Source organism: Gossypium hirsutum, chromosome A02, assembly GCF_007990345.1.
Source record: "Gossypium hirsutum isolate 1008001.06 chromosome A02, Gossypium_hirsutum_v2.1, whole genome shotgun sequence".
Lineage (NCBI taxonomy): Eukaryota > Viridiplantae > Streptophyta > Magnoliopsida > Malvales > Malvaceae > Gossypium > Gossypium hirsutum.
Genome location: NC_053425.1, coordinates 88995610 through 89012515, shown reverse-complemented (window position 1 = coordinate 89012515; position 16906 = coordinate 88995610). Strand labels below are relative to the sequence as shown.

The following is a 16906-nucleotide window of genomic DNA, read 5'->3' as shown; positions in this document are numbered from 1 at the left end:
TTGAATTCAAGAAAGTCTTCATGGAGCTGGCATATAAACGCTCAAGTGGCGATATCTAGGGCATCTAACTTTTGTCCTGTTTGCTATCTTTAGATTCTTTTTCTTCTCAAATATAGGCTTTCAGATTAATTTCCTTTGTATTTTTGACAAATTTATTCAAATCTAATTATTCTCAAGATTAAATTCATCTTCCATTATCCTTAAAGTGGTTGGACGTTTTAAGCAATATTGATCTTAAGAAAGGATCATTCCATAAACATCTTTAGTGGGTCACAACATTTGGAGAATGGTACAACAGGACTAAGTTGATTCATCAAGATAAAACTTCGATGAGGGAATAAGTGATGACGTCCGAAATAGGGGTCATATTCATAACATTTTGCATTAGGAGAATTTGACTCACTCCGATCATAGCATCCTAATTATTAGACATGAACTCATATGCATACTACAGGTTATGTCTTTTATGGGGCAATGTAGATCAAAGAAACAAGATTTGGCATCCCTGTATTTATAGGGAACAAATCAAAGATAGCAGATCTGACACTCTTGTGCTTACAGTGAAGCAGATCGAAGATTTCAGCATGGCATCCCTATGTTTATAGGGAACAAGTTGAAGATTTCAGCATGGCATCTCTGTGTTTATAGGGAACAAGTTGAATATAGCAGATTTGGCATCCCTGTGTTTATAGGGAACAAATTGAAGATAGCAGATTTGACATTCCTGTGCTTACAGTGAAGCAGATCGAAGATTTTAGCATGGCATCCCTGTGTTTATAGGGAACAAGTTGAAGATAGCAGATTTGGCATCCTTGTGCTTACAAGGAACAAATTGAAGACATAGCTGATTTGGCTTTCATGGTTTACGCTGAAGCAAATCTAAGATGATTTGGCATCTCTGTAGTGTCAGAGAACAAATCGAAGTTTGGCGTCTCCATATTTGAAGGAGAGCAGACACATAGCAGATCTGGCCTTCATATGATTATACTGAAGCAGATCCAAGGTGATTTGGCATCCTTGTGCTTACAAGGAACAAATCGAAGACATAGCTACTTTGGCTTTCACGTGCTTACGATGAAGCAAATCTAAGATGATTTGGCATCTCTGTATTGTCAGAGAACAAATCAAAGTTTGGCGTCTCCATATTCGATGGAGAGCAGACACATAGCAAATCTGTCCTTCATATGTTTATATTGAAGCAGATCCAAGGTGATTTGGCATCCTTGTGCTTACATGGAACAAATCAAAGACATAGCTGATTTGGCTTTCACGTGCTTACGATGAAGCAAATCTAAGATGATTTGGCATCTCTGTATTGTCAAAGAACAAATCAAAGTTTGGTGTCTCCATATTCGATGGAGGGCAGACACATAGCAGATCTAACCTTCAGATAATTAGACTGAAGCAGATCCAACATGGTTTGGTATCCTTGTGCTTACAAGGAGCAAATCGAAGACATAGTTGATTTGGTTTTCGAGTGCTTATGATAAAGCAAATCTAAGATGATTTGGCATCTCTGTATTGTCAGAAAACATATCAAAGATAACAGATTTGGCGTATCTATATTAGACGGGGAGCAGATTAAAGATAGCAGATATCGCCTTTCTAAGTTGCAGTGAAACAGATTAAAGCCGTCAAGAGGCCATTTAAAGAAGATCAAGGATCAAGAACTCAAGACTTGGCGAGCCCGAGCAAAAGTGGTCCTTTTATAGTCTTTGCTCTATTCCTGTTACACAGCAATGAGCAAAGAGGAGCAGCTGTAGACACTCAATTTTGCCCGGGCCCAGAAATAAGTTCAATTTAAAAAAAAAAAGAAAGTCCAAGTCTAGTACAAAATTACAAACATATAATTTGGCCCAATCGAAATGGCCCATTACTTGAAAAGATTGAAGGTCCATCTATGAGCTTGACTCATATGGAAATATAATCTTTAAGGATATGCAATCTTAGATATGATATGCAATCTTAGATATGATACAATCATAGATATGATATGCAATCTTAGACATGATATGCAATCTTGAAGATCTGACCTTGTAATCTTGGAGATTTAATTTGTAGATATTCTTTAATCTTAACCGTTGATGTAATTATTTGTACCGTTGGATTTGGGGAGGCTCAACTATAAATAGAGGCCTATCCCTTCATTGTAAAACACTTGAGTTTTCGGAAGCAATAAGAATTCTTGAGAGCATTCACTCAAATTTCTCTCCCTCTTGCGTTCTTACTCTTTGTGGTTTGTTCTTATTTTATTCTTCGTCTATCTTAGTTTTTCAACATTCTTTTTATTTTAATTTCTTCATTTTTCAAATATGTATATTTATTCCTATCTTTTATACATTTGATTATGTATTTTATATATTATAATATTTAACCTTTTTATATAGTTTATTTATATATATTTTCTATGCATGTATATATATTATATTATCATTTCATGTATTTTGAACTATTGCAATATATTTTTATAATTTGTAAATGTTCTATTTATTCATTTTTTTAGTGTATGTCATTTAACTTATTTGTGCATAGTTTCAATTTTTTATATTCTATGTTTAATTATTTCTTTTATATGCTATTTTATGATATATATTGTTGTATAACTTTTGCATGTATTATGTTTTTCTTTTAGTTTACTCATATTTTTATTTGTTTATTATCTTATATTTACCCTAGTATGATTTTTTTCATTAAACGTATGTTCAAGTTATTTAGTTTTGTCTTAAGGATATTATTTATGTTTGTATAGAAATGTTAGAATATTTTGTACATCTATGCTTCATGATGCATTAATATGTCATCCTAAATGCATAAAATGTTGTCACAATGTAATATTTTTTGTTGAATTGTATTTTTAAAAATAATTAAGTTTATGAAAAATATTCTTAATAACATAGAATATAAAAAAAAAACCAAAATTTGTTTGCAAAATAAATATAATTATAAGAGTTACAACGTCATCAAAAAAATTATACCTATGCTATTGATTAAGCGGTCGGGGTAGGTTTTGCTGGGATAGGAGCAAAACATGCAGCTGGATTTTGTTTGCCACTAACTTTAGGCTTCACATTCGAACATTGTGATACTGCAGGTCCAGTCGGTCCACCATGCGTAATTTCAATGGTCCAGTCGGTCCACTATGCGTAATTTCAATGTCTGCAAGTTCCACATTTTCACAAGGCAAAGTAGCACTACAAATAATCTTGACAGCTTCTGGACGCGAAGAAGTGCCGTGAATGTTTTTGAAACTAATGTTGCTTAGTTTAACTTTTGATTCTTCCTGCATCAACAAAATAATGATTCAATGACCGGTTAACTCTTTTTGCTCTCTTATGATTTTGATAAATATGTACATACATTTATTTTGCATTTGTTCCATGGGCAATATTTCTGATGAATTATAATAGGAGAACTGACATTGGTCACGGTAATATCCTCAAAGTGAATGTTCGAACAAGTGCCAGGTTCAGCACCTGGCCAAGTTTTGATTCTAACACCATTGGAAGTATTAGTCATGGTGCAATTTTTTACTGCAACTCCATCAACTGGTTCTTCATTTTTAAACAATCCGAGACTACCAATACTGATACCATGTCCTGGTCCACAAGTTACTCCATTAATAACCAAATTTTTGGAACCATCCCCAATTGAAACACAATCATCACCAGTTTTTATCTCCGAGTTAAGAACATTGACCCCATCTGATCTCCCAATGTGAATCCCATCTGTGTTTGGGCTTTCGTCAGGTGTAGATACGGTGAAATGTTCGAAAGTAATGTTTTTGCATCCTAAAACATTAGCCTAGAACTGCTTGCTGTCTTTGGTAGTTATATCTTGTATCATTGCGTTGGTTAAAAAATCAAACCTTAGGTTCTGTTTAATTCCAGAATGAAACAAAAAATAATTATTACTTAATTCTATTTATAAAAAAAAAGTCATAACTTCTCAATAAGAAAGTAACTTACAATAGGAAGTGAACCGCAATAATCATGACCTTTGCAACCTTCCCTTTTATAAGCAGTGGTTCCCTGGCCGTCAAAAACTCCTCCGCCAGACAATTTGAAAATTTCAATTCTATTGAAAGCAATCCATTTAGGCTCCTTGAAAGCACCAGGGTCTGCCGGAGCCTTCACAGTGCCTTGAACTTGAAGCTCAATAGGAGCCTTGAAAGGACCATCTAAGGTAGCTGTACTTAAAAAATATATCCCTTTAGGAATCACAATTTTTGACGGAGATGTGTAGGCACATGCTTCTTTCCAAGCATCCAACAATGGCTAAAACCAAATAAAAAAATAAAAAAGATAAATATAAAGATAAGAGATTTGGAAAATAGTTATGCATACTTTTATCTGCTAACTATAAAGTTATATGATATTTTGCTTACCTTACTCAAATCTGTTTTCTCATCTGCCTTTGCACCAAACTTTGCAACAACATCAATAACACCACCACCTCCTCCTCCTTGACCTTCAACGGATGATATGGACAAAAGTACTAGTATTAACATGGATGAAACAAAATTAAATTGAATAGCCATACTTTATTTTTATTCACTACAAAGAGAGAATGATTTTTGTCTTTTGTTTTGTTTCAAACCATCTTATATAGATAGAGTAAGGCCAAATTACAACCAATTAAACATTTTCTATTTTACTTAGCGTGGGTAAATAATATGACCAAGTTTTGCTTACTATAATTAGCACTTCTTTTTCTTTTTGGAAGCAATTAACTCGTTAATTTGCCAACAAACTTGATATAGTAAAAATAATTAACTAACATATGACTTAAATATAACTATTTAAGGTTTCTATATATAAATGAAAATGATGAATAAAATTGTCGACTTAGCTCGATTGGCATCGACCTTGTTGCACATGCAGGAGACCGTGCATTCGAGCATGTTGAAGGGCATTAATGATATCCTATATTAAGGGTTGGGGAGGAGTTATGAGTAGTTCTAGGCAATGTATAAAAAAGCGATGAGTAAAATTATCCATTACTAATTTCTTTTCTATATTGTATTAATAATTTATTATATGGTTAGATATAGATAATTAAATATGTATGTTTAATAGTATTGAAAATTATAGTATTTTATTAATTTGAAATATTTTAAAAAATAAAAATTTATTAATAATATAATAATATTAAGCTTGACTTAAGTTAATTTTTATATAAAAATAAAATCACCCATAAAGGTTAAGTCATTCTAGAGTCAAAGAAAAAAGGGCTTATTTTTCGTTGACTTGTAAGTTATTTTCCATTGACCAAACTGTTTTCCATGAGACAAACACAGGAAAATGTAGAAAATATTTTTTGGAAACCATTTTCAATGAAACAAACAGAACTTGCCTTAATTGAGTTGGTATCACGAGCCAAGGGGAACCAACTTTGGTCGGTAGATTACTTGAATTCAAAGTCTCATTGCAATTTCATATAATTATTCCATGTATCAGCAATGGTATACAAGTTTAGTTATAATGCTACTAAGTATCGTTAATAAACATAATATGCAAGTATGCTTTTATTTTATTTCAATTAATTGGTAAGGTTTTTTTTTAAAAAATAATATCCATTCAACGAAAAAAAAATTACAAGTGAGGATCAAATCTCGGATAAATGTACTAAATAAGATGTAAATACAAAATGAATTACAAAAGAAAATCATACTTTGTTTGAATCAAGTTGAAAACTCTATCGTATGTTGGTGTTTAGCCATTAGGGCTGTGAAGGTTAGACCTCGATGTGTATAGTTTTGTCATGCCTTCACTGCTGTTACAATGGGCACACCTCAAGCACCCAATAAATGCAAAAAGCTCAAGCAAAAATAGGCAAACTAAAGATTAAGGCCTTACTTTAATAGCAATGTTGACACCTTTAAAAGCTCATATTTAAATTACTCTTGCCACTAATACAAAAATATTTATAAAAAAATAATAATTTAAATAATATAAATTAATAAACAATTCATAAATTATTTTAAAAAATTACACGAATTGTCGTCTCCTATTACCTATATTTATCAAAGGAAAAACGGGTAAAACATATGCAATTACCAAGCCTAATTTTGGGAAATTTAGGTTGGTGGGAAAAACCTATTACGACTAAAAGGCATAGTATGAAATTCTTCAATCCTATTATCTCCTCTAAACGATCAAAACTTAAGCCCCATGGCATCCCTCTATCTTTCTTTGATTTCTCCACTTTTATCGTGTTGTCTAAGATCACCTCTACCATCAATCCCACCATTATCGGCAGTGAGAACACGGTGTTCACGAATACATTAAACTGAAAAAAACATTCACTTTGTTTTACCCTCTTTTATCATTGAAGATTATGGGATTGGAGTTTTTTTAAAAATAAAAAATAAAAACACTTACTCAGGCTACATCGGTGTGAGAGAGGCCATGATGGGATGGGTTCCAATATTAGTTGAAGAATTAAGGGATGGAAATCCCTAAGAAGAGTGATAATCCTGTTATGATAAGGTTTCTCATGTAATTCATGTTTCTGAATTGCAGACATGATAATCTAGCAGAACCTGCAATGAACAAAGCAACAATATTTTCATTAAGGTTACTAAGATTAGATAAACCAATTTTTAGGCCTAAATGAAATAATTTTTTTTCATCTTGGTCCATATTTGTCTTTGACAAAATTGGGAAATTTTGTCATGAACTTGGATTCGGATGATGTAACACTTTTAATTTACGAAGCCATCACCTAAAATTTTAAAATCTATAAAATGTAAGAAATATATTAAAATATTAATTAAAAATCAGGTGATGGCATAGTAGAATTTAGTAATATCATTTAAGTGTACTTTAATGGAATATAAATTTAAGGATTAAATTGAGAAAAGTTATCAAGTTCCTAAACTAATATGACCTTTTATGCTAAAAAAAATTTATATCGAGCTCGAATTTGAATTAGTCGAGTAAAGATCTATATGACACCTTAAACTCAACCAGGACGGTCTGACCTGGATTTCGAGCGACATATTTGCCACCGAGGTGATTCTCTGAAAAAACTACCAGAAATCACACCAACCATCCATACTCACCATACATATACAAAATATTTCATAAAAGCATTTACTCCTAAGAGCATGCTTTTCTAAATTAAACTATAAGTCATATAATAAGCGGAATAAGGCGTACCTGGATTTCGGCAAGCTGTACTAGCTGCAAAATGTCTCGTTAGTTCATATGGGCAGTATTATATAATTCAAATAGCAAATTCAGCCAAACAAGCAAACATGGAGATTAAAAAATTCCAAATTTTAAAATAGACCAAAAAATCCAATTACAACCCTTTAAAAAATTATTTTTAAGTTGTCTAAAATTATCTAAGCCCCATTCCAATTCTCTAGGCTGGAAATGTCCCATATTCCCTTTTTGGGATTTTATAAGCTCGGCGCACATATTGTAAAAACAAAGTTTGTGTGATGGATTATTGAACTGCTGCCCTGCTCGTTATCCCATGCACTACTTATCGTGAAGGGAGATGAAAGCAAAGAGATGAGCTCAGGAAAGCTCATTGAATACACATGTACACAACACAAGAAGACAGATATCAATAATTTATGTACTAAACAATACTAAAATTTTGAGTAATATATATATTGATAATAAACTAAGTTTTCTTCTAAAGCTAAACAAATGTTCAAAAATAATTGTTTTCAAAACTTCGACTGCTTCCTAGGCCATTTTGGTGGCTAATGTAATCTTTCAAATTCAAGTCTAACGTCTAGGCCAGGTTGGGGACGTTACATTTGGTGGCATCAGTGCCTAGTTTTTCTAAATTTGCATCGTGAAATTTTGATATATGTTTTCATGAGTTTATCGAAAAGGGGTATTTTGGGAAAAACCACGCCATAAGATTTTTTAAAATTTTATTTTTCTATAGGAAATTAAATCCAAGATTACTGTAAAAAATTTAGATAAATTGTAAACTTTAGATTGTGAACATTTAGGAGGATAAATAATGCTTCAACTTTTGTTTGAAAACTATAGATATACTTTAGATTTAAAACTTTCGAAAGATCACTATGAACACCCAAGGCTGACGTGGTAGGGGTTGGCCATGTAGGGCTGCACCTATAGAGTTACCCATTGTCCAGGGAGAAAACCCAATACCAGAGGAGGATTATGTTGGGAACAAAAAATGGTGACGAGACGATGACCCAGGTGATGTTGAGGATTTTACAAAGGGTTGCTGGAGCCCAAACTGGATTGGGGAGCTGGGGATCCGTTGCAGAGAGGCTCCGAATGAATGCGTTAGAAATGTTCAAAGGCGTTGCTGGAACAAATCCAACGGTGGCTGAGTATTGGATGGAGTCGGTGGAGAGAATTGTGAAGGATTTAGACTGTACTTCGGAGCAGAAGTTGAAGAGCACTATGTCCACCCTAAGAGAAGAGGCATATCATTAGTGGTAGTTTGCCATAAAAGGTATGCAAGTAGACCGCATAAATTGAAAATACTTTCAAGAGGCCTTCCAAAAAAAGTATATCGGCACTAGGTATACGGAGGCTCGGAGGCTCAAATTTATCGATCTAAAACAAGGAGACAAGTTTGTGGCAGAATATAAGGTTGAATTCCTGAGGCTCAGTGTATATGCTCAAGCTGTAGTCACCATGAAGTAGGATAAATGCTTGAGGATCGAAAATGGGATGCGTTTCGACCTCAAGATTCAAGTTGCTCCACACTAAAAATGAGTGTTTTAGACCCTAATGGAGAAAGCCAATTTAGTGGAAGAGATTAAACTAGTGAATCACGAACAATGAGAGAAAATTAAGGTCCTGGTTAAAAGATATTTGGGTTCCACTAGTTCAAAATTTCATCCTGTAAAACAATTTAGAGAGGGTAGACCGCAGACAAGGGGCGCAATAACTAACTCTAGCGGTAAGGTTTACCACTGTAAATATTGTGGAAACTACCACTTGGGAGATTGTCAGAAGAAGATGGGTGCTTGTTTGAAATGCGGATTAATGGAGCATTTGATGAAAGATTGTTCTCGCTCGAGTAATCAAGCACAAACTTTGACCCAAAATCAAGGAGTGGGCTAGCTACCTCTAAAGGGCTGTTGGCAAAATAGGGCTACAAATAATGTAGCAATAGGCACGATTAGAACCGAGGCTAGGCAACCAACCCTTGTTTAACATCGTTAGAGGTCGTGAGGAAAGGGATGTGTCTGATGTCATCCCAAGTATTTTTTGCATTAATTCAATCTCATAAATTGACCTTAATTGAAATAGGATCCAACCATTCGTATGTTACATGTAATATGCCTGATAAATTAGGTGTTGTGGTAAAGGAAACCATTATTGATATAACCATAGCAAGCTCCTTAGGATAGCCCGTTATTATAAATAAAGTCTATAAGAGATGTCCATTCGAGGTTTAAAGGGTAGTGCCTCTAGTAGACCTTATGGAGTTACCATTTCGGGAGTTTGATTTAATTATAGGTATGGATTGGTTATCAGAACACCAGTTCCCTTCTGAGTTGTTGCAACCTATCAAAATACCTTAGTCGAAGTGGGAGCGAATAACGATGGACTTTGTTAGTGGGTTACCTTTAACACCCACTAAGAAAGATCTAACTTGGGTAATAGTAGACCGGCTGACTAAGTCAACACACTTCTTTCCTGTTTGTAAAGATTACTATTTAAAAAACTGGTTAAGTTCTATATTTCTTAGATAGTGCGGTTGCATAGGGTGCCCATATCGGAAATCTCTGATCAAGATGGAATTGTTAGTTGGATACGATTATTCTATGTGTTATTATTTAATATGTTTTAACGACTGTTTGCTCAGATTTTCTTATGAAGTGACTCACACTAAGCGTCATAGCTAAATCCCCCATTTATTTCCATCCTTATAGATAACCCACCAAGTTAAAACGTGGACGCGACATCCAGAGGGTCTCGGCTCAGTTTTATTTATTGAATTATTTAGGCTTATTATTCAATTTATTTAATTATTCAAAGTTTTAATATATTTTATTTTGAACTATGGCATGGAATTTAGGGTTTAAGTTTTGTTTTTTGTATTGCATGACACGTAAATTGAATTTAAGGATGCCACTATACAGTTAATTATAAACCCCCGATTTTTATTAAAAATACATGCTATTATCACTTTTCCACTGCTAAAAGAGATGAGCTTGCGAAAGCTCAGTGAATTCACGAGTACACAACACAAGAAAACACATCAATAATTCACAAACTAAATAACTCACTTATAGACAAATCGTATAAAACAGTTCACACATAAATAGTTCTACACGTAGGTGGTTTGCATACAATTGGTTGGCATGTCACTAATTCACATATAATCAACCCCGTTTAGTTTAGTGATATATTATCAGTTCATGAAAATGAAACATAATTAAATAATATACTAATTGGATAAACAGTTCTCCTAAAACACACCCTAAGACTCATAGAGTCACTCTAATCGCCATATAAGTGTAGCACAAATGCTCACACTCTTCGAAAAACACACCCTTATGATCCCCGGTGAATGAAGCATTACTCGACGTTCCCTTATTTCTCCATCAAATCATTAGGCCATAATGCCCTATCACATTACATAGGTGAGCACTCACGATCCTATGGCAAGCCAACTATATCTAATGGTTCCAAAAATTCACAATGCCAACATATCGTAGTAGTACACATTTACAGATCACGTCATTTTAGGCTCACAATTTTTAATAGAGCTCACAGTACCACAACACATCATAGAATAGCTTACAAAATAGAAAATTAGGCATAAAACAACAACATAGTAGATTTAGGGTTCGCACACCGCATATATATACATTTATATATAATAGATAGAACAAAAAATTTTAATGCAAAGGTATGTAAATATATTTTTTACATTAAAACCCACGCATGCATACATATAATACAAAACCCTTTTAATGCAAAGTTATGTACATATATTATTTATAATAACCTTTACGCATGCATTCATTATATATAACAATTCCCTTTTATATCAACGTATATATACTACATAAATTAAAAGCCACAAACCTATATATAATATATAACAGTACACAAATTATATTATATAACAAAATTTAGAGGCCTATATATATATTATATATTTAACCTAACCCTAGACGCATGTGTACATTTTACTCAAGGTTCGCATAGCATGTAAAAACACACGGACATAGATTCATGCTAAGAGTTCGTACAACGCATAGATGAGGTTTGCACAATGCGTGGAAGAGGTTCGCACATGCACATGTTGTGACAGCCCTAATTTGGCCCTAGTCGAAAAGTGGTTTCGGGATCACAAAACCGAGTCACAAAAATAATTAAATGTTATATTCTATGTTTATTATATGTGAAAGTGCATGTGTGAAAATTTCATGCTTTGATTTTGTCATTTGAGAGTAAAATTATGAAATAGGACCTATGTGAAAATTTTTGAAAATGCTATAGGCTAAATTGTAGTGGCCAAATAATTTGTAGTGCAAAATAAGAGGATTTGCATGTCAAACCCCCCCATTTTTACATGTAGTGGCTGGCCAAGGTGATGGGTATTAGATAAAATATGCATTTTAGCATTGTAATAGCTATAATGGATGGTGGGCATGATAAGCTTTTGTGTAAAATTTTTTATTGAACTTATGGCTTAGTTATGGCACAAATTAATATATCATTTATGTGTCATAAAATGTTGGGGAGTAAGAATAACAAAAAAAGGATGGAAAGAAAAAAGTTTTGTTCATTCTTGGTTCTTCATAGCCGAAAATAAGAGAGCAAGAGGGGCGAGATCTCTTGAATATTCGGTCACTTGGGGAAGAAAAATCCAAGGTAAGTTCATGGTACTTTGCTTATATTTTGATGTTCATGGGTTCTTCTTGATTCTACCTTAACTCATGAAGCATATTTTAGTTTTTGGTTGTGTTGTGAGCATTTGATCATGAATTTAAAGTGATGAAATGGAGATTATGCTTAATTAAAATCATAGATATGTGATGATTGATTCGTGATATACATGTTTAAATAACATGCATGCAAGTTTGTGTGAAGGAGTGATTTGGTAATAAATCTGCTTGGGACAGCAGCAGTAACGTGACTTTGGAAAATCACCATAAATTGTGGGAGATGATTTAGAAGCTGAATAAATTATGGAATTAAAGCTTAATGAGTCTAGTTTCTTTTAAAATAAACCGTTAAGCAAAGGAATTGCCGATAATGAGATATTTGACGTGATGTGTGACAAGGTTAGAATGACTTCTAGATCCTCTGTTCTGTTTTTATAAAATCATTATAAATTGTACAAAAATGGTCATAAGATGAAATTTATATTCTTAGACTCCTTAATGAGTTTAGTTTCAAATGAAATAAACGACAACATATTTTGAATTCTGTACAATGAGAAATTTGATTCGTAGTGAAGAGTGGTCAGATTAGTCAAACAGCTAAAATAGGCTTTTCAAGTACTTAACTATTATTTAATAGCTGAAAATGGGAGAATTTATAATTTCGATCCATGCCGTAACATCTTTTTGAATGCAGTCAATTTGAATTGGTATTTTCCCCATCATCATTATCATCATAATTATTGTGAAGAAACGTCCACAATAATTAGTCTTGGGCAGTTTATTTGTGAAAATGTATGTATAGCCAAAAGCGGACCACACCTAAAATCGGGTCAAGTTTTTATTGTTCAAGCTGATTCTATAGTAATAAGATCGGCTAAGCCTTATTTGGCGACTCCGGGAGCAACTATGGAAACTGAACTACCTTTCGGCTCTCCTCGAAAATGGCGTTCGTTTTTTGAGCCTATTTTTAAAGAACTAAAAAAAATAAAAAAATGGAAAACGAAATGTTTTATAGCTTTAACAATTTTAAAAGAAAAAACTAAATTGTTTCGAAAAGTTTCAAAAGAAACAAAAAAATGGATCACTCAAAGCATTCTATTTCTAAAAGGAATAATAAAAGAACTTTCAAAAATAAATCCAATTCCATTTTTTGGGTTGAGAGAACCATATGAATTGGGCGAAACTAAAAAGGATTCGATAATCAGTAATAAGATGATTCACAAATCATCCCTTCAAATTCAATCTATGGCGTGGACAAATTATTCATTAACCGAAAAAAAAATAAAAGATCTGACTAAGAAAACAAACACAATCAAAAATCAAACGGATATTCGAAAAAACGATTGCTTAATTACAGTATTGATTTCGGAATTTGTATATTTTGTGGTAACTGCGTTGAGTATTGTCCAACAAATTGTTTATCAATGACTGAAGAATATGAACTTTCTACTTACGAATTCCTCCCGGAACAAAAGGATCAAAACCTTCCACGCCCCAACGTTTATACAAAGGATTACGTATGGGAAATATTGAAACCGTCCTTTCCAGTAGTATAGCTGCTGTCTTTTTTGCAGCTTTTGTTGTTGCCAGAACTATGTGGTATGGTTCAGCAACTACCCCATCGAATTATTTGGTCCTACTCGTTATCAATGGGATCAAGGATACTTCCAGCAAGAAATATATCGAAGGGTTAGTGCTGGGTTAGCCGAAAATCAAAGTTTATCAGAAGCTTGGTCTAAAATTCCTGAAAAATTAGCTTTTTATGATTACATTGGCAATAATCCGGCAAAAGGAGGATTATTCAGAGCGGGTTCAATGGACAAGGGGGATAATAACCCCTAAAGAAGCTAGAGCAAGGCCTAATTGAAAATGAATCGAATTATTGATTGTGTCATAAAGACCCTTATGCCCCCGCCCCAATCGTCCTCCCGGAGGAATATGTGCTTCTAAAAGATCTTTTATACTGTGACCAATTCCGAAGTTAGTTCTATACATGTGACCCGCTATTAGGAAAAGAATTGCAATAGCTAAATGATGGTGTGCAATATCAGTCAACCATAAACTTTGCGTTTGTGGATGAAATCCCCCGAGAAGGGTTAGAATGGCAGTTCCTGATCCTTGGGAGGTACCAAATAAATGACTACTTGAATCGGGGTTTTGAGCATAAAGATTCCACTGACCTGAAAAAAATGGGCTTAACCCTTGGGGATGCGGTAATACATCTAAGAAATTATTCCATCGAACATATTCCCCCGGGATCCAGGAATAGCGACATGGACTAAGTGCCCTGTCCAAGCCAAGGAACTTACTCCGAATAGTCCTGACAAATGATGATTGAGACGAGATTCGGCGTTTTTGAACCACGAAACGCTCGGTTTCCATTTCGGTTGTAGGTGTAACCAACCCGCTATTAAGGATAGAGCAGAAAGAAATAATAGAAAAAGGGCTCCCAAACTAAAAATTATAAAAATTTTATAGATAGAATATATATGAGTCTATTTTCAGGGAAAATTAATGGAAATTGATTTGGAGTTTCGTAGCTCCAGTTATAAATGATTTAGTGACTATTGCTTAGGAAGACAGCTTGCAGTGAAATTATGATTATGTGGTAAACATTGACAAAAATTTGTTAATGACTTGCTTATTGATTTCTTATAAGCTTACTATGATCTGTATGTGTGAAAGTCTAATATATATTATATATTCTGAAAGTGATGCTTGAATAGTCGAATAATGACTAAGTTTAAAATTGTTGAATTTAAGCTCAAGAGCATAGAGGGGCAAATTCGGATAAGGGGAAAAGAGAAAGTAATCGAATAGCCGCTGTAACCGTTCGGCAACATTCAAGGTAAGTTCTTAAGTGTTTAAGCTTGATTCCTTTTTATATGCCTAAGAGTTAAATTAATATGGTAAAGGGAATGTAAATTTTATTTAGTTAATGTGCCGAATATGTAATGATTTAAGGCTATAAGCCGATTATGGCTATTATGCCTAAGTTGAATTGGATTTGGAAATTTGATGCACTAAATGAGTGTTACAATGAACAAACTATGCCGTATATGTTTTGGTGGAGATATCACGATTGTGATTATTGAATATCTAAAGGAAACCATGATGTGTATACAATTATTATATTTAGTCCGTTGTGGTAGCCGAAGGTGGCTTGGTACTAAAGTGATTAAATGTGAACTTCGATGAGGTAACTGTTAGTGATCGATGATATAAGTTATGCATTATAATATATATTCGGGTTTCACACCTAACAGACGTAATGCCAGTGAAATGACATCGGACTTAAAGGTCTAGCTGGCTTATGGCCGGTGATGAAATCAGGTTATTACCTAGCAGGAAATTGCCGATAAACTATTAAAAGTGTGGTGCTATAAGACTATCGGCTAATACGATATGTGGATTCGTTCCGTATAGTAAATTATTCAGGTACGAACAACCTAATTAAGTACATGTAAATCAAATGAATTTGATGATTGATGTGAATCGAACGTATAAGAAATGGTTTCATGTTTATGTTCAACCATGAGACCTTGTGTTAAATCGACAATCGAATTCGTTCAAATACATTAAGTTGGTCAGGTATGCGATATGTACTTATGCATGTTAAATCGATTGGAATTGAATCACAAATGTGAATTGAGAAGCATAGGTAAAAATGCCTATATGTAAGTAAGGGTAAAACCATCGTAAATTATCGATAAGGATGGGCTATGTGCGGAACCATCTTATAATTGCTAATTTGAAAGGTTGTGTACGAATCAGTGAGCAATATGTACATATTAGATGAATTGTGACCTTTTGGTTCTACCTGAATTAAGTTGTGCGATAAATAATTTATGTATATGACTTAGAGTCGAATGGTCACTATGGGTTAAGTTTGAATGGTGAAATGGATATGTGATATTTACGTATGACTTTTGAACCGAAATGTAAATGATGGTGTTCATAAGGAGCTTATATCCAAATGTAGCAAATGACTACTAATGTGATATGTTGAATGAGAGGTGTTAAAATATGATTAAATATGCATGATATTCAATGTATATCTGGGTTAAATCCCGCAGGCTTCGTGCTGGTATTATATTCGGGTTAAATCCTGCAGGCTTCGTGCTGGTATTATATTTGGGTTAAATCCCGCAGGCTTCGTGCGGGTAATATATCCGGGTTAAATCCCGAAGGCTTCGTGCTGGTATTATATCCGGGTTAAATCCCACAGGCTTCGTGCTGGTATTATATCCGAGCTTAAAGACCCGCAGCCTTCGTGCTGGTAAAATATCCGGGTTAAATCCCGCAGGCTTCGTGCGGGTATTATATCCGGGCTTAAAGACCCGTAGGCTTCGTGCTGGTAAAATATCCTGGTTAAATCCCGCAGGCTTCGTGCTGGTATTATATCCGGGATAAATCCTGCAGGCCTAGTGCTGGTATTATATTCGGGCCTTCATGCCTAACAGGCTTCGTGCCGGTGATGTGTATTCGGGCCTTCGTGCCTAGCAGGCGTAATGCAGGTGAAATGATATGTTATGTGAATTCGGTGTTCCTTGTAAGATAAGGGTTTAGCCGAATGTTAAAGATGAAATGATAGTGTATTGTATCATGCTTATATGGCCTAATGGCAAGTATAACATGTTGGTAAATATGCAATGTGCTTTTATAATCGAATGATAAGTTTAAAATGAATGTGAGTGAAATGTTATGCATAAGCTATCAAATGTTAAGTGTGAAAATGAGATGAAAGAAAAGTGTTTGAGATGTATAATTATATATACGTTCGAATGATGTTAGTACTCAATTGCTATGAATATGTTATATGGAACTTGTTGATTTGATTATTCGGGCCTTTGAGCTTAGCAGTCTATAATGTCGGTAAGATACTATTTGGGCTTTCGAGCCTAGCAAGCTATAAAGCCAATGAAATGATATCAGGCCTTGAGCCTAGCAGGCGAAATGTCGGTGATTTGAGAAAAGCCTATGACTAAGGTACCTCGTGCTAGATTGTCAAATGAATACATTTAATACGTAAAGTGGGCCAGGTACGCGGTAAGT

At 34.1% G+C, this 16906-nt stretch overlaps 1 protein-coding gene across 1 annotated transcript; it reads right to left on the bottom strand.

Moving 5' to 3' along the window:
• Nucleotides 1-2846: 2846 nt before the first annotated feature.
• Nucleotides 2847-4566, bottom strand: LOC107952397 (polygalacturonase-like). The gene is made up of 3 exons (XM_041086542.1): nucleotides 4385-4566; nucleotides 3966-4274; nucleotides 2847-3280 (listed from the first exon to the last, which is right to left on the bottom strand). Exons 1-3 carry the CDS (start codon nucleotides 4535-4537, stop codon nucleotides 3065-3067), a joined length of 678 nt encoding a protein of 225 aa, XP_040942476.1. The 5' UTR covers nucleotides 4538-4566; the 3' UTR covers nucleotides 2847-3064.
• Between the last annotated feature and the right edge of the window lie 12340 nt (nucleotides 4567-16906).